At 39.3% G+C, this 19,123-nt stretch overlaps 1 protein-coding gene across 1 annotated transcript in view; it reads right to left on the minus strand.

Annotated features, from left to right (window-relative positions):
- Positions 1–17,256, minus strand: part of ARHGEF3 (Rho guanine nucleotide exchange factor 3) — a 74,938-nt gene extending 57,682 nt beyond the window's left edge. The window contains exons 1-2 of the mRNA XM_082321652.1: positions 17,145–17,256; positions 4,006–4,068 (exon numbers count right to left, since the gene is read on the minus strand). Coding sequence (XP_082177778.1) covers positions 4,006–4,068; positions 17,145–17,177 — 96 coding nt within the window. The 5' untranslated portion in view covers positions 17,178–17,256. The remainder of the gene's footprint in view (positions 1–4,005; positions 4,069–17,144) is intronic.
- Positions 17,257–19,123: the final 1,867 nt, after the last annotated feature.

Genomic DNA, 19,123 nt, shown 5'->3' on the forward strand with positions numbered 1-19,123 from the left:
TAGACAGATTTGTACTGCAGATGTCCAACTTGATCACACATTTGCTATCTTCACCAGAATAACCTGTGACACTTACTGGAACAATTAGCCGAATTCTGAGAAGCTGTTGACATAAGAGCAATTGTATTGCACCACTACACAGGAAGTCTGAGATCATTCCAGAATGCGGAAAAAAAAAAAAAGAATGCAGCGTAAGCAGCAGTTTATACATTTTTCCAATAGAGCACTTGTAGGCCTTGTTTAATGAGAAATAGCAAGAGAATAACAAAACATAGCCTTAAGATAAATGACATTACAGTACTTGAAATAATACCCAACAGCAGACAGCGTCTAGTCTATAACAATCATGCGATGGATTAATAATGGATTAAGAACAGTCACTTTGTAATAAAGTCTGAATCCAGATGGAGCACTGACCGTCTATGCGACAGAGCAGTATTAAAATGTCATGCATAATTCAAACATATTGTATACATCTTACAGGGCAAGCTGAAGGCCTTTTACACACGAACATGCAAGAGACCAGAGTTTATAGAAATAAAAAGACCCAGATACAATATATATTTTAATTATCTCAACTCTGATAAGCTGATGTAGAAGTAATCCTCTCTAAGCTTTTCAAAGCTATCTCACCATACCTTAGCAATCAAATATTATTGAGTTTATAATTAAGTTTAATTAGGTCAAAGAATGTTTCAGTTATATTGACTCTCAAATACCTAACAAATGTTCACTCAGCACTAAAAGCAATCAAAATTAATGAACTCTGATGCAGTGTATGCAAACGTAGCTTAAGTCCGGGTAACTTTTTGTTTGTATTTTATATTGGGGCATATTTTATTAACTTGCAAGTAGACAGATAAGCAGTAAGACTTCTCCAGTTCAGAATGCACTAATAAATGACCATTTGGAAGAGTTTTATTTTCAGTAATAACAACTGTTCTATATAACCAAAACAAATAAAACTCTTCTGAGGCTTTGCATACAGAATTTTACCTTCTTTCTTCTTCTGAACAGGATTTTTCTTAAGTAAGTGTAATTTTATTCTGAAAAGCGCCAGTTTTGTATTAGGTTTTACCAGCTTTTTGCTCTGGCTACCTCCTGAGTTAGTTACGATTTTATAGAGTTGGGATTCATGAGGCACGTCGTATCATCTATCACCATGACAAGATTCCAGCTACTTTGCAGTTACCCCTTTTGCAACGGCCATTAAAAATACATTGCTTTTAACTACCTTGCTGAGTGCTCTACGTAAAAATCTCCAGATAACAGTGTCCATCACCACTTTGCTTAATATGATATACTAACTGTAGCTAACAGTCCCAAATTCCCAAAGAGCACTGGGCCTGCAGAAGCTAAATGGACAGCCTGTTTCCAAGCAAGGCACGGAGCACAGCGGCAGAGCGGGCTACGTGACCGGGACCCAGGAGCACAAACCCTTGCACTCCTCCAGCACTCCACCAGGCGCAGGAGGCGGCTGCACAGACTGAAGACACACCTTTCGAAGTCTGGGTATCAGAAAAGAACAAAAGTGGCAGCAGCAACAAGGGGTGAAAGCACAGGCAGAAAAAATCTGGAAGCAACTCGGAATTTAAGTAAGGAGAGATATAGTGTCTGCACAAGGAGGAATACAGAGAATTGTAGAGCTCTAGGGGGGTGTTCTCAACACAAAAAAGTACTTAGCCCTCTAGGATCTTTAAAGCTGTCTTGGTTTCTCTGTCCCAACTCTCTGAGCTATAAAAGGACATTTATAAAAACTAAAATTTGTGTAGGCCATGCTAATTACATAATGTCTGTAAATCAATATGCATATTGAGATCACTCTAGAACATACAACCGTTTTAAAAGAACAAGCATGAAACACACTACAGGCTGAGTTAACTGTATAGACTGAACACAAGGTAAGCGTTCTGGTGGAAAAAAGCATGTTGGATAATATATACATTTTCATTTCAATACAGACCTCAGCGGCCTCGTATATTCATGCACTCAGCCTCACAGTCTGCGGGCCACATCTGCCACAAGTTATCGCAAACTATTTGACATTGAGGCGATTTACAAATCCACTTCTTTAAGCTGGCAATAAAACGAGCCAAGACCAACCAGTCAGTTTAATAAGCCAGTTTATCAACTCCTGAAGCATCAATACCAGTCCAGATCACTAAACAACTACAAAGATCATTTAACATGCTTAGGTTGCCAGTCCTTGTCCTGAGTCAGCAAAGCTCCAAGCAGCATTGCCTGCGAAAGGCAATTCTGTCTTTGTGACGGATTCTCCTGCAAAAAGGCAGGTGTGTCTGGCAATGGTCAGTCATACAAAAAAAAAAATAAAATCTATTTTTATAAAAAGATTGTAGACAGATTATGTAAGCTGGCAGGAGACCCATATGGATGTTGCTTTCCAAGGTATGAAGCAACTCCAGTTTTTAAATAGTTAATATCCTCTTTCTTTGCCACCCCCACTCTCTCCTGGGCAAAGGCGATGAACAGATGCTTTTACACAAATGGGAAACTTTAGACAGAGTAGAAGAGGGCCACGTCTTTCCACTGGCAAGTACAAAGAGGCGGCACATCCCTGAGGCGACGCCTCTGAAGCCTGTGCAGCAGTGGCTGCAGCACGCGATTGACAGCGTTTCCTTACGTCAGCTTCTACACAAGAGAATTTTACATAATTGCCTTAATTATGCAAGAATAGAATACATACTCTTTACAGAAAGATGAAAATAGTTAAAACCAGCATTCGCCATCCCAGGTCAGAGTCAGACGTCTAAAAAGCTATCAATTTGTCCAGAATAAATAGTCAACAATTTCAAATTTTCCTTGAAGAATAATAATTCCTTCAAAGGAATCACAATTCCTTTGAAGTTATGCCCAATGTAAGGTCCAAAGCGATTAACTAACATTAAAGTATGACCTAACAGACAAGGTCAGGCTACTGTGGGTTATGATCTCCCAAACAGTGCTGGATTCTACCCAGCCCACCTGACGTGCCTAAAAGAGCTTGCATTTGTCTGCAGCCACCCAGGCAGACGAACCCTTAAATGTTGTATGGAAAGTGAAAACTGGTTCAACAGCTGACTGTAAACAAAACACTGAAAATGACGATACAAACATTGAACAGAAGGAATGGCAAATTTTCCCACATCTATTCTAGTCCCATGGATTGGAAAGGCTAAATGCAAGTCTACCCTTATGTCACAACTTGACATGAAAAACAACACGCGTTGCGGTTTACCGCGTAATTACACCCATTAATACTTTGATTCAACTCCCACCAAAATCAACAGAAAGAGTTTGGTCCTTATAGCTTATTTTTAAAGTAAGCAGACATCAGTCACTGGAGTAGGTTTTTTAAAAATAATAAAACCAGTTTTACCAACTCAGACAACAAGTCAATATTTCACCTTTACTTACAGAAAAAATTAAAAAATTCACAAGTCAGAAACAGTCTCTTCATACGGAAAAGCACAGACGTTAAAAACTGCACAATTTATATAAAACGTTTTCTGATGGCTTCTTCCCACCTGCAGCGCGTGGCAGAACGGCATAGCTGTATGTGATGCGCGCGTCACTTCAGTGACGCGTGTAGGTCTCAACTGCATTAATCTGACGTTACACAGCTTCACACCGCCAGCATTAACCACCACTGACATAACTGAAATAAAATCTCTCAGACAGCCATGCGATGGGATAAAAGGTCTGTTTTAAGTCCTGCATTCACAATGCCCTTTTATCCTGATAATTATTGACTAATAAGAGATTTGCTGCTTTACAATAAACTGTCATTCTGACTTTTTATTTTTGTCTTTAAAAGTTTTACCACAAAAAAATGAAAAGCAGTGATAGATTTAAATTTTTACTAATAAGCAGAACAAGTTATTCATGCTGTGTATGAAAACAATACAGCTGAAAAGATGAACGGGTTTGTTTCAGAGCACGCATAATAGCCATATTTTAATTCGAGGGGGTGGGGAGGAAGACAAAAAGGAAAACAAAATTACTTACACTTGTATCCAGGCTGCAGATACTGATTGTATCTTCATCTTGAGCACTCTGTTTTCGTTTCTTCTAGAAAACAAAATGAAAAGAAAAGCTCAGTTTTGACAAATAGTACCAACTACCACTAGTCTGGTCCTGAAACAGGTATACATAAAGCCATACACACACACATATATATGTGAGTGTATATATAGTTAATTATTTTCTCTCATCATTATAATCACCATGAATGTGAATACAAGCTCTATTTTCACAAGTTCAAAAGCTACTTATTAGCACATTAGTAAATTAACGTTTCTTTTTCTGCTCACAGCTAGGTTCACTTCAGTTAAGCACAACTAAAAGCACAAGTAATGATTGCATATTGTAAGTTGTCCTTTGGCACTTGGTATTAACTTTTGTAACTAATCAAACTGTCAGAAGGAGAAACTTGCCTTTTGTGTCGAAAGCCTATACTTAGATTTTTCAAAACATACATTCAGCAATCAAGTACTATTCTCAGACAGTCAATATTACATAGTGAGGATAATAGACGAAATGTGCCGCAGGGCTTAAATTAACATATATTTGGATTTCAATATCCATGTCAGCGAGTGCATTCTGCTCTATATTGGAAAATGGCAAGCCCTCCCTGATGTCATTTCACACGTTCACCACAAGATTAATCTTCACGCCCTTCAAACAAGAAATATGAAATTTCATTTAACGGAGCCCTGCCTCTTCTACCAGGCCAGGAAGATGTAGGAAACAAGAGAAGTCACAGAACACACGATCCTTATTTATCCAGCTGTGTTGTCTTCCACTGTCAACTGGAGATAAGCATTCACGGATACTAAGAGCTGGCATTTAGGTTCCAGTCTACAGAAGTCAAAGACTAGCAATTTAAAGAACAAAATACTCCACACAGATGCCATATGGAGCTCCTATCTTACGAGATGACCAAAGCTCAGCTAAAAGGCAGGAGCTGCACATTGTGCCAGTATTTTTTTTAATTAATAATTTAAAGCAAGCAAACAAACAAAAAACCCCATCCAAACCAAAACAAGCTATACGCCCTCCCCAGTACCCACATCATGAGCTCTTCTGAAGCCTGGAGGTTTTACTCCATCAAGCCAGTAAAACCACTGTTGCATCTACTAGGTCAAGCATATGGTTTCTGAGAACTGTCTTTGATGAATAAAGGAACATTTAGCATAAAATCCAGAAGTTTTTATTTCATGCTGTTTTAAAATTAAAACGGTAGCTGTTGAAACTTTTTATATTTATTCACTAGTTTTCAGCAGATCTTTGACTTGTGTAATCATATTTAAATACAATTTTGCTATTTTTTAGGAAACTTGTCTGTTTTCTGACAATAATAATTTTAAAGTCAAGGACAGCTGTGTTTTAACACCAGTATTATTCAGAAACAGAAACTGGATCCTGAGTTCTCTAACCACATTACACAACGAGAAGTGTCTTATGAAAAGTAATTCTTCACCCTCAGAGTATGCACAATCAAATCCCTCTCACCATTATAGTACAGGCTTTTAGCAACAAGTTAAAAGACAGAACAGAACACAGAAATTTCAGGACCAGGCCACACTGAGCAACAAACAGAAATATCTGAAATAACACTATGTTTGTTTATTCTCTAGTGGTGTTTTATAAGGTTGGGGGTCTTTTCCACGGGATAAACTAATCTGAATTATTATTCTAGGGTTAGTCAATGTGAATTCATGATTAAAAACACAAAACAGGGATAAAATCTGTACTTTGCCCAGAGGGTAACATTTCCCAAGATCCTAGTGAACATGTTGCAGACTATTCTCCAAACCTAATTAGACTTCTGTAGATACAAATGCACGTATCCTTTAGTTTTTCCTCAAAAAATTATATATTGGTTCCACCCAAGTCAACACTGAGTCTTTACTTTGCAAACAAGAAATTACAAAACTAAAAGGTACCATCCCTCCCACACAGTGGATAGAGGTTAAATCAAAATGAAAGGTGTTTATATTTGGAATACAGATTTCTACAAGAGAAGGGCGAATTCAAATGGTGTATGGATCTGGTATACCGGAATCTATACTAATGGTGATGCTGGTGCCCAGATGGACGGGATGCAACCGCATTCACAGCTTGCTTTGGTGTTGGTTTAAGTGTGACACATTTAGTTATGCATGTATAAAAATGGTGTAAACCTAAGCCTCAGTCTGCAAAATATTAGAGTAAAATTTAATTCCAAAACAATCAATATAGTAATACAATAAAAAGTATTACTCCATCACCAAAAGAAAAAAAAAGTAAGTTAGGTGCTTGATTAGGAGTATGTGCTCCCAATACTCAATAGGTCAAATTAAAACCAAACAAAACCAAACAAAACCAAACAAAACCTTGTCTCTAAATACCATGCATTTTGGAACGATAACAAACATTTTCTATAATAGAACAGTAGGATAGATGCAATTTCATTGTTACCAGTGTGACAAATAACCACACACCCCCCAAACAGGCAGCTCCTTTGTTAATAACTGATCAAAAGACTCTTACTGGTGGCCACATGGCTACAGAATAAGACAGAACGTGGCATTTCCAACACAGGCCAGCTCTGATGAAAGCGGATTGAGACTACAAACTACGTAATATGAAGTACGAGCATGCTGGCGAGGCTACAGGATTCAAGTGAACTTGAAGGAGAGCTGACACCCGGGCATTGTGGGACAGTTACACAACTGTGCGGGCTCCTGACTACTGCGCGCAACGTGGCTATACGGGTCCACACCACAGCGGTGTCGCGGACAGAGCAGTGTTCGTGAGGACAAGCGCCCAAGGCAAGGCTGTTCAGCACAAAATGCATTAGCAGTAAATATTAACATGCTCATAATTAATTTAGAGACAACCCCTTTGGTTATATAACTGAATCTCAACACACTCACGAGGAACAAATCCGTACCGACGGTGAGGTACACACCAAAAGGGATGAAAAGGCAGGTAGATTGTAAAAAAAGCGATTACATATTGAATGAAGCTGGGACAGCCTCCACAGAGTAGGTGAAGCTTGCTCTACCCTTATACCTTATTGTGCTAATCAAAGGATCACTCCTCACTTTATTTTAGCACTTCTACTTACTGAAAAGTTAACACACACAAAAATAATCTACCTAACTACATGTACATCGTCCTATTCTTGTTACCCGGAAGTTTGCAAGTATTATACTATTTATGTTCTTTGTACATTTGTCCCAGCAGCTATGCAAGACATTTCATACAGAAATTGTTAAATATCATCAACCACTGCAGTTAAGATTAATGTTTTAATTTTCTAAGACTTTCAAGGGATATTATCAATAGGGGAAGGGGGGGAACACCATAAAAAAAAAATTCCAATAACTGAGCTACCAGATAAATTTCTTTGCCCATAATATGTGGATTAGAAGCAAAGATTGCAGCAGATATTGCGCAGGGAGCTAAGGTGCTCATTAAATTAATCCCTGCTCTTTGTGAGCATCTTTTCCCCAAAGGAGTTACAAGTCCTGTCTCGGTTGCCATAGCACAACGCAGCTGACCTCTGAATCTCTCATGTTGCAGAAAATTACCCCTTAAATGTTGCTCTCCACTTTATGTTTTAAATCACACAGCACATCAAGTAACCCAAACTTGACTCCATTTTGATCTCAACAATTTGGTGTGTATTCCTTTCACAAAAGATCCTAGAAATAGAGTGCAATAGCTTTGGGATGAATCCAGAAGAATTACGTGATAAAGCATTGTATGTATCGCACACGTTTAGAGTGGAATGAGCTTCACGGCAAAGCCAAGGATCTTTGATAAAATTAATTTATAGCCCAAATACTGAAATCAGTTAAGGAGCACATTAATGAAAAAGTTGAACTTCCTGAAAGAATTTAAGTAGGCAGTGCTCTTGAGAGGTTCAACTATCTATTGCATGTATTGCTTGAATGACAAATAAACATATCGAACAATTCCTAACTGCATCATATCATCTTACGGTAGATTTTTCGTACCAGCTTATATTGTCACGCAAGACTATGTTAAGCCAAAACACATGTGTGAATCTTTATTCAACGTGACACCTGCACTGGCCCAGGCACAGCACTAGGGAGAAAGGACTGATTTCTCAATTCCATTTTATTACCTTGCACACGAAGTATCCCCAGTTCTTGTCAATATTTCTTACAGTTACCTATGGCTGTAGCAATCACCAGGTTTAATACAAATTAATAGCTTTTTTAGGACTATATGGCTTGCAGAAGCATGTGCAACAGGGAGAAGGAAAGCCCACTCCGCGCGTGCTACATGAAGGTGACATAGACTACCAAGGCCCCGGGTTTACCCGTGCAGAGATCTCACAGAAAGTTGCAGAAGATTTAACCACAAACATGTCAAGGGACAGAAAAGTTGAGGCCCTCATGGATACCTGAGCATGCCTGAATTATTTGTACACGTTATGTTCCTTACACGTGTAATACATAATCACGTTCTAACATACTGCGTACGCATGTTGTTTTATCAGAACCATGTCCAGTTAGAGACTGTATCATGTTTTGTTTTAATTAAAATCCAGTAAGAGGCCCCAAAATACTATGAATACTATGAAACAGGGATAAAGTTGTAAGACACATGACCATTAGTGTGCCCTGTCTTGGTACTTATGAAGTGCATTAAAGCTATTAATGTGAATATTCCTGAAGTTTTGAAGTGAACTATCCAATTAGAACCCATCCCTATTTTAAATTCAGAGTAATAACATGAAAAAAATAGAATTAAAAGGTAGTATGCTACCCTTACACTAGACACGATCACTTATTATCTCCAGTGTACATTAACTACATGAGTAATGCCATACCGCAGCATTTTATTAAATACAAAATACTGTGGTTACTCCATATCATGCTACGAGCAATGGACAAATGCCACCTGCTATCTCACTGCACAGTATTTCTTGATTAGAATTCGTATGCACTTGAAACAAAGTAAATTGAAAAATGTTACGAAGATGTTTGCCTTGCTGGGGAAAAAAAAGGACAGCTTGCAATGTTTTGATAACTCCCCTTTTCTGCACAACATTTGTAGACCTTAAAAAAAAAGGTGTACATGTCTGCATGAAAAAAGTATACCAATAACAAACATCTACTCTGAAGAGATGTGCCTGTGCTTTCTGACTGACCACACGGACGCATTACATGCATCTGAATGTGTACCTGTAGGCTGAAAAACATTTTCTATCCCACTTTTTTTTTTTGTCTTTTGAAATTAAAAACAAAAACAAAAACAAACAAAACCAACAACAAAAACAAAACAAACAACAACAAAACCCAAACAAAAACCAACAACAATAAACAATCCCCCCCAACAACCCCCAAACCCCTAAGTCCCCAGACCAGGATGACTGGGTGTGCAACAAGTCTGACTCTTGACCCAGGCCTGGGGCACGGCTGCCTAAAAGGCTGCGGTTACAGCCCCAGAGACAGAAGGCTGCCTGGGCTGAGCGCGGCAGGGAGGGGCTCTTCCCAATAGCTCACAGGAGAGGAGAAAGTAAGATATCCAATTATATATCAAAGCAGTGATTTAATTAAAGGAGTTAGAGCAATACGACATTGTTATAGGAAGGCTGGATCAACATCCTCTCTCCATCACAGGGTTTTAGTTATCAATACCAGAGATTTATATTTTACCACCTGGGAGATGAAATGCAAACATGTACAAAAATAGCTTGATAAAAAAATTCATCCTGTGACGGGGAAGGAAATGCTTTTCAGAAGAATCGCTGACTTTTGCTAAATCATCTATCCATTCTAATTGCTTCGAAATGTGTCTGCACTGACTGGCATCAAAATAAATAATAGTTCAAGACAATATATTTGCATAAGCACATAATATCCTTAAACCTTCTAAGTCATAGACAGACTTGTTTCAAAATAAAACACAGAACAACTTACTTTTTAAGCCCTTTTTTCATACATAAATCCATTTAACAAGTGAGGATCCATTCATTCTACCAAAACAGACCTTCTCCACCCCCCCCAAACCAAAAAGTCCAAAATAAAGAAAAATTAAAAACCGTCTAATCAGTCTGTATTTCAAATTGTTTTCATATGAAAATATCTAAAAAACTTAGTCTTTCCAGAACATACATGTGGGCATACTTCAACACTGCTAATTGGAAGAAAGCACCTTTGTAAAAAATGCAGTTCTAACCGGTGGTTTAAATAAAGATAGGTAAGTAGAGGTGCATAGGTATATATACACTCAGTTATATAAAAATACAATATATACTTGCATATACAAATACATATATCTCATGCAATTTTTTAAGAAAAACAAGACAAACATACCACAACATGTTCTACTACGGTTCCTGTGGATGTCCTATTAAGATTTTGCGGGAGGGAAGTACACAACGAACTAAAAAATATTTGGGTAAACATTGTTAAGTCTAAGTTAAAGAAATAGTTTTCCATACCAGTAACAATTCAAAGTTTCTTTAAAAGGATTTCGAGGTGAAAAAATGCAAGTTAACATATTTTTTGCAGAGTTCAATAATGAGAACAATTGTGGACTCCCAATCCCAATTCTCATAATAGAGCATCACCGTGCACTGCATTTTCAAAGGAAAACATCTAAAAAGGCATGAAAGTACACGTATGTTGTGTCTCTGTTTTATATGTGAATGATTTCCTAATGGATTGCCTACTTTTATGAAAGAAAATTGGGTCAGGAATAATGACCCAATGCACGCATTAATTTATTAATGTATAAACACTGCATTTTTGCTAAGTCTGTTCTATGTAATACAAGTTCAATCAAAAAATAACCCCCCCTAAACTAAACAAAAATAAAATTTGCAATAATACAGAAAAGGGAAAGCCATTTAGCCAACAAAATTTTTTATCATTTTTACTGGTGAGGAGAAGGCAGGAAGGGATTCACTGTTCTGGGTTTTATGCTCCTCTCCAGTTTATGGTATACTATTATCAAGGACAACCCAAAGGACAGTATCTCTATCAGATGGAGTTAAAAACCAAAACCAACCAAAGAAAAACAATTTGAAGAGATCAAGTGTAGTCAAAAATAAAATCCCAAAGGGATCAATGTGAAAGGAGAGGAGACAACAGACCAAACAAGTCCAACATCATAGGCCAGAAAAGGCTCAAGCCACACGCAAAAGGGCCGGCTACGTTTGCATGAAAAGCAGCTCTACAGTGTGGTTTTTGGTTGTTTGTTTTTTTTTTTTTTCTTCCCCCCATTTTAAAAAGCAATCAATATCTCCTTAGCCAGCTGAGAGCTCTCTCAATGAGCAAGGAACCTTCATATCAAAAGCCTGATGATGGCCTTCTGCACTAGGAATCACAGTGTTTAAGCAGCTGGGAATAAGGCAGGAACATACCATCATTTTCCTTCTATAAAGACATGAACTCCCAACGATAATCCAGACTTTCACGTGAATTTCTACTCGCACTGTTTTTATACAACATTCCTTCAAAAAATCCAGTTATCTTATAAAGTCTCTTGATACGTAAATAATTTTTATCAGCAAAATCCACATGTATATATTCAAATATACTAGCGATCCTAAGCACCCTTCTAATTCTTAAATATCTAACGTGTACAGAAGCTGGTAAATTCGAAAGAATATTCAGACACTACAGTTCTCATCTTTTTTCCTTTGTAGTCTGTCAGTACTTCCACACCCACCCATAACATGTTGAGCCCTCTCTTAAAAAGCCCTGAAAAATACCACTTGCCAAGGCCACACTTACTCCTTTAATGACTCCAAAACCTCCACCTGCTGTTGCTTCTCTGGTATAAGATCTGTCTCAAGCTTGCACTGTTTCCACTTCAAATCACGTTCAAATGATCTCACAGGTATCAAGCTCCCAGTTAGTTATATCACGGAGTATGAAGGATTCAGAGTCGGGACACAGAGCCCAGTGCTGAGGCACAAACAGTATGAAATCGATGTTAAAAGGTATGCAAAAAGTGAGGTAGGATGAAAGAAATAATGACAAACGGGACCGGGAGGGAAGTATTTGAATTCTCCAGACTAATTTAAAATATTTCCAGAAGTTTCAAGGATGACACAGCCAGAAAACAAGAAAGTTAAAGTATTTCAGATTAGAAGGTAAGCATTTTGGTCTTCCTAGTACAACGGGAGGAAATTCTGACTAAACGCTTCAACATTTTTCTCACCTGCTGTTATCACTCAGTTCACAAAATATGCCTCGGATCCAGCTTAAATTGGGTATAAAATTACTAAGCAGAGATTAATAACCTTCCATCTCAGGGTTAGTTGAATAATCGCTAATTTAACATTTCCTGCCGCAGGTGGTGGGGTATAACATGACAGAGCAGGCTTCGGCGGCGTCACGTTACCCAGCCTCAACCAGAACACTCCTGACCCTGAAACAAGAATAAGCCTCGCGTAGGATTACCCATTTTCCATCTTATCACGTTACTGTTGCACTGACATTCAAGTGTCTAAGATGAAATAAAGGTACAGATGCCAAAAATAAAGAACTCTGGCCTGGCTGATACAATGCACAGTGCCAGAAGGAAGGCTGTATAGAGGGAGACCACGTCATATGAATCCCAGAAGCATGTCTGTCTGCAATAACCAGCTAGAAACCTCCGAATTTCCTGTTGAATATGGTGTTCCTCCAAGTCTGGTTCAGAGCTAACCAATTACAGCTTCACAAACAAGTGATAATTCATTCCCTCCTTTAAGCTCACTCAGAGAGAGATGAATGTCCTGTCATCTCTTAAGGCCAGCCCTCTTTTCACTTTACCATGGCCTACCGCTCACCTTCACGCCGGTGCCATTATTCCTCCCTGCTTATCTTTCACTTCCATGGCCGTACCACTGACAGTCCTAACAGCTGGAAGGCATGGGAAGACACCAGCATCTTAACCCAGGTTTTCCCAGAGCACAGTGTCTTTTTTTTTTTTTTAGCTGAATAATGCACCATGTGCTTTTGGGGACCATAATTTCAGAATACTGAATTCTAATACAACATTTTAAAAAAAGAACAGAGCTTGTTACCCTGCATTCCAACATCACAGTTCTTTATGTTATGTTGGCAAAAAGAACTTGCTTAAGCTCTAAAGAGAACCTAAAATGCCTTAGTTTGATAATAAAGTGATTTCCCTGTATATTTCCGCTGCCCTCTACTGTTCAGAATACCAAAGACATTACAGGTTTCATCTCAAGAAAAATCTAAACAAAAGCTTTACTCCTTTGGAGGGAGCAGCAGCCAGAGATGACCCGATTGCAGAGTCTGCGCCGCGTCTGGTACGAAGCCTTGCCGGTTCTGCTTCCCGCTCTGCGCGTGCCGAGCTGGCAGGCTCCCTGTGCACTGGTGCTCCCAACAGCCCTCGCTTGTTCTCGATGACCCAAGCAAAACGAACAAATGAAAAAACAGACTCTGCTCTAATTCTGTTACAACGCAGCAGACAACTCTGAAATGGAGGCAAGGTCCTCTAGGACACTTAAGACTCTGCCACTGAAACTTAGGTAGCCCAGCACTTCTGAGGAGCCGCGCACATCTCCGCCAGACAAAACGGCAGCTCCCTTTCACTCTTCTCTGAGCACAAAGAAGCAGCTTTATTTCTACAGCGCTTATTGTGATGGACTTGAGATTTTCCGGTCAATGTAATATAAAATGACCACTGAAGCGAACAATGAAATGAAAGTTATATTCAATGTGTTTAACACTAACAACAGGAAATGGGTGTGCATGTACGGGATGCTGTAAGGACAAGGATCAGCACAGCTTTGTTTGAGGACTGGTATTTATTCTATCTTTATTTAACCTTCTTCCTTCCCCTTTTCGGAAGACGGGGGAGAATATCAGCCACTGGAATCTAGCAGAGAGTTAAACATGCTGAAACTTTTTCACAGTTTACTGTAAAGTCTGAATCAAATTCAGATAAATAAGTCACAGAGTTATATTTCTTTCTCTGTAGGAGCTCTTTGTTACATGAGTGAACAGCAATCTTCATTACGTGATCCTTTGTCAGTCAGAACTTGAAGATTGCTACATAAGTTATGCTTTTAATTAACACTTACAATCAATATCTAAGGAATCTGAATTCACCTAGCATATAAATAAAAACTAAGATGCAATTTGAAAGAGTCCATACACTATTTAGATTCATCTGCTGTTCTTCTCACAAACACTTTTCAGGTGGGATCCATCAGATCCAGCTCTTTGCGGCCTCAAGTAACGCAATCGGTCAGCGCGCAAATAACGCCTGGGCTCCTCTGCCCTTGGCAAGCTGACGTGATGAAGCTGCAGTTCCCAGCCCTGTAGTTTGCGTTGAGGGAGTTTATTATAGGCCTAGTTGTAAAAGCAAGCGTAACCAAAGTCAGGCTATTTTAATGCTCTAACTCTACCCTTAAAGGTTTTGTGCCCGGGAAGGCACGGGGACTTCCTCCGGCCGGACAGCAACGGCCGGGGCTTGCTCAGTTGACCATTTAGTCACAGCTGTCAGCCACCGCTTCTGGTTCCATAACTGCTTCATCTGTGTATGGAAGAGGGATGACTTTTTTTCCTTGGAACAAAAATCACAATGAAATTTTCCCACTTGAAAAGCAGATTCATTCAAGTGACACTATTATTTTTATTATATTATTTATTTTATAGGTTTGGGGGTTTTACTGTTCATTTTTAAGAATCCAACAGAGCTTCTCAATGTGAAAGAGAGCTTGGATTGCTGATGCTGTGCACAGTACCAGAACCACACACAGCAGAATGGAACAATTTCCATAAACTAGGTCTCCACGTAGCATCCAACTGGCGTACGTTTGCATAAACTGCAGTAATCCCTTACTGTTCCAATACCGTACTGCTAGTCTGCCTTCCCCCGCTCTCCCGCGCCCAGCATCGTTATGCCGCTGTCCCTTTAAAGCCACAGACAGGATCCTGCACGGGGCTTTTGATCCACACGCCTCAAGTGCTCCTCTGCAGCATCGCACAGAACAGAAAACGGCTGCACCCAAACCAGATTTTTCTGCGGATAAAAACAATACCACTTTTACTAAAATTACATGTGGCTATATCTATTTTGGGGTTCAATACATATAAACACACACACACACAAACACTTTAGCTCCATTTCTCAGGAAACAAGGCACATTGGCCGATATCCCTGTGACTCCTGGTTCCTGAATTATTTTATTTTTGTAAAACTTGTTGCCCAGTTTCAACCAAAATTGACAAAGAGATAAAGACGTCAATCATTCTGGACAAAGCATATAGAACAGGAGGCAGAATTTGCACCCAACTTAAAAGATTTCAAAGTGAGCTCAGCAATATCGGTAGACGCTAAACAATCTGTGTGATTGTACTTCACAAACGTGCATCTCCCTGGTGTTCCGTGAAAACTGTGGCATTTATTAGATTTCTTCTGCTATAATTTTTCAAGTGTATGATATCTAAAATACATACCCACAGCAAATATACGTATTAAGTACACCCAAAAAGACTACACCAATTTAACAATATGGCAGTTAGTAATCACCAATCCTATTCTTCAGTTATTTAAAAAAACCTGAGAACTCAAACGTATAACATCTATTAAACTAGTTTTCACTAGCTGAATAGCTCTTCAGTTCTCTGACAGTCTTAATAAACTTTCTGAGCCTGCTGTAATTTTGATTTACCGTTCTTAAACACGATTTAAGTTAGAACTGCATTAAGCATTCCAGATAACACCTTAAAAACATTCTGTGCAATACATTTATCACAGACCATCTCTCTCACTATTGAAAATTGCCCCAGCAAATGTAAAAAAAAGAAAATTTTTTATATATATATATCTCCTAATTAACAATCCAGTCTTAAGCTTCAGTATAACCTAAGCCACATTCTACACAGGAAAGCCAAGAGCATATAGGCCCTTGAGCACATCCCTGACCTGCTTGCCTCGCACTACAGGCCCCCACCTTCATCACGTGTTTCTAAGAACTTCAGAGTACAGTTTTATTCAACATATACAGGAATATTTTGAAGTAACTTTGCTTCTTAAATAAGAGGGAACTCTCTAGTTTTCCAAAAAGCGGAAGGATGCTACCAACTGGGACTAGACCTGCAAAGTTAGAGATCAGATTTGTGCACCTGTGACCCTGATGTGCTACTCTCATTCACGTTATTAACAGCCCAAAACCAAAATCCCACACAAATCATTAAGAACAATCAAGTATTAAATGCTAAGCATTGCAACTTATAAAACAGATCAATGTGTACAATGCAGCTCTTTCTAAATTATGCTGACAAGTTTGAAATGACAGATTTTATAATGTAATTGTATACTCTGTTCTACTGCTGAATGAACATTACAACGGGGAAGCGTTTCCCCCCAAAATATTTAACCTAAATCTCCCTCGCTGTGAAATAAGCCCACTTATTCCTGTGCTACCCTTGGCAAATACAGAGAACAAGGACCGACTTTGTAATTGTTCCCACACACTCGGAGACAATTGTATACTCGTACCTCTTATCAAGTCTTGTTTTTCTACACACAACATGCACTAAATCTTTTAAACATTCTCCATAGGCTGTGTTTTCTACAGCTATTATCCATCTTGCTACTTTTCTGTCCACGCCTTTCCAAAGTGCAATGTCTAAAACTGCACCCCGTTTTCCAGGTGATACCACATACACATGCTGCAGAGCAGAATCATTATGCACTGTAAACACACTGTAAATAGGATCTGCTGCAGCTTTCACTTCGACAGTGGATATACTTATGCATATAGCTATAAACGTTCCCATTTAAACCCTAGCATCAACCCAAATCCTCATTTTCACACTAGGAGACAGAGGCAGAGATGTTTACACATGTATGGTAAAAAAGCAAAACCAAAACCGCAACATCACCATCCTGCAGCAATAAACTACCAATACACAGAGAAAAATAAACAGTCATCCATCCCATTGGGAACATCAGAGTATATTATCTAAACTTTTAACAAATTTCTTTCCTTACAGAAGGAAACATTCCTGCTGAGCAACATTTTGGTTTCACGCATACCCAATTTTAAATCCTGGCACGCTTGGAAGCAGTGTCTGTGCAAGTTCAGCTTACTACAATGCCACACGGGCAAACAATAAAAAGTAACACGATCCCCAATGTCCACTTACCTGATGATGCACAAAGAAGCAACACCACACCATGAGGTACTTTGTATTGTACCCAGATTTTAGGAGGTTTCTTAATATTCGGCGTGACAGCGAGAAGCCTTTGCTACACAGGAGTCCCTCTGCCTCTCCTTCGGTTTTCGGCAGGAACTCCTCCCCGCGCAGCCACGCTTTGCTCTCGCTTCCTGCCATGCAGCGTGCTGCAAGTGTCAGAAGCCAAGCGAGAGCTTTGTCCTGCCTATCTCTGTTGGGGTTTTTCCTCAAGATTGCTTCGAATAATACTTTAAACGGACAAAAAAGTGTTTTAAAAATTGCTAACAAGTGAATGGCATCGGTATGGTAAAGGTAAAGACGTCATTAACATTCTTTTAAAGGAATAGGTAGATCTTTGGGGGCTTTGAAACCCCATAACCAAAACACAGTCCTTCTACCTGGGCCATTCGCGGCCTTAAACAGCGGCAATAGGCTTTAAACTCGAGGGCAGACAACTATCTCCAAACGTAGATGCCTCAGAAAACAAAACATCTGGTAGACACTAGGTGGAACTTTTAAACACTTAGTTCACAGAAAACTTCCAGTATTTCAGAAATTAAGGGATCTGCTAAGTGGGAGCTCTTAAATTAACAGAGGCACAACAGCAAGAACTCGGCGTGAAACATTTTAGAATCAGCCCCGAATCAAGGCCCAAAGATGAGCTTGGCAAGGCACCCAAGTTTTGCATGTGAGGACGTGTCAAGGAAGTGCAAAATTCGATTTTATCCCTGGTAGCTCAATATAACCGATGAAAGAAACTCCAGTTTTGCTGATTGTCCACCAATCTAGATAAGCAAACCTTTAGCAACTGCATCCTATGAAGCCCAGTGAATCTTCATTTCACTGGAGTCTGGAAAGCTGTATACCTTCAGTACCGAGAAAGCATTCAACTTAAGGTTATTGCTGCCTTTAAAATACCACATAAGACTGTTGCTGCCTCAATGACATAAAATTTCCCGGCCCACTTGAAATTTCACAGCTGCGGATCTCCTCCTGCAAGGACTCCCTCGACACACACACGTTGGCCACCAATGTGATGGAGAACTTGAAGCAGTAAGCTTACAGGATTAGGTTCCAGACTCGTAATCCAAACTGCAAAATATAATGCTTCCTTGAGAGCTCTTACGTTTGCATGCCAAATCATTCTTCGGACAAGAACAACTGGGAGAGACCAACCTGCTAGTAATGAGAGTCTTTGGTGGTCTCTCTCAAACTGCCAGCTAGGTCACCAGCACTTTCTAGCACATATCTATGTACTTTTCATATATAATGTACCCTTAATATATACTCCGTTAATTGCCTCTTTTGGCCATCATATTAAGTTACATTACTTCAAGGCAAGAAAAGCTAAGTTTCATGAGGTGCTTATCTGCAAGTTATCAAAACACAGGAGTTCCCACACATTATATGAAAATTTATATTTGCATATGATTCATATATACCAGTTTCAACCTGCATTTGAGCAGTCCTTTTCAAAATCTAGACATACATAGATATCAACTTCCCTTAGCCAAAGATAGCTAGAAAAAAAATGCAGGATATTGACCCTGCACAATGGAATTGTAATAATCAGAAGCAATTGAAACACAGTGCTTTATACAGCAAGTAAAAATGAGTGATGTCAAATGGCTTTCCTTCATCTTTCCTGCAACACAAAATTGAATTAACTATTTTGGGCAAGTGAAACTTGTCCTCAGAAACTAATAAAAAGGAACTATTGAGAGATATATGACATTTGGTTCTGTGCTGGTTTTGGCTGGGGTAGAGTTAACTTTCTTCACAGTAGCTAGGATGGGGCTGTGTTTTGGAGTTGCGCTGGGAACAGCGTTGATAACGCAGGGATGTTTCAGTCCTTGCTGAGCAGCGCTTGCACAGAGTCAAGGCCTTTTCTGCCTGCCCCCGCCCCAGCAGCGAGCAGGCTGGGGCACAGGGAGCTGGGAGGGGACACG

The sequence above is a fragment of the Platalea leucorodia genome, assembly GCF_965183815.1.
Source record: "Platalea leucorodia genome assembly, chromosome: 9".
NCBI lineage: Eukaryota > Metazoa > Chordata > Aves > Pelecaniformes > Threskiornithidae > Platalea > Platalea leucorodia.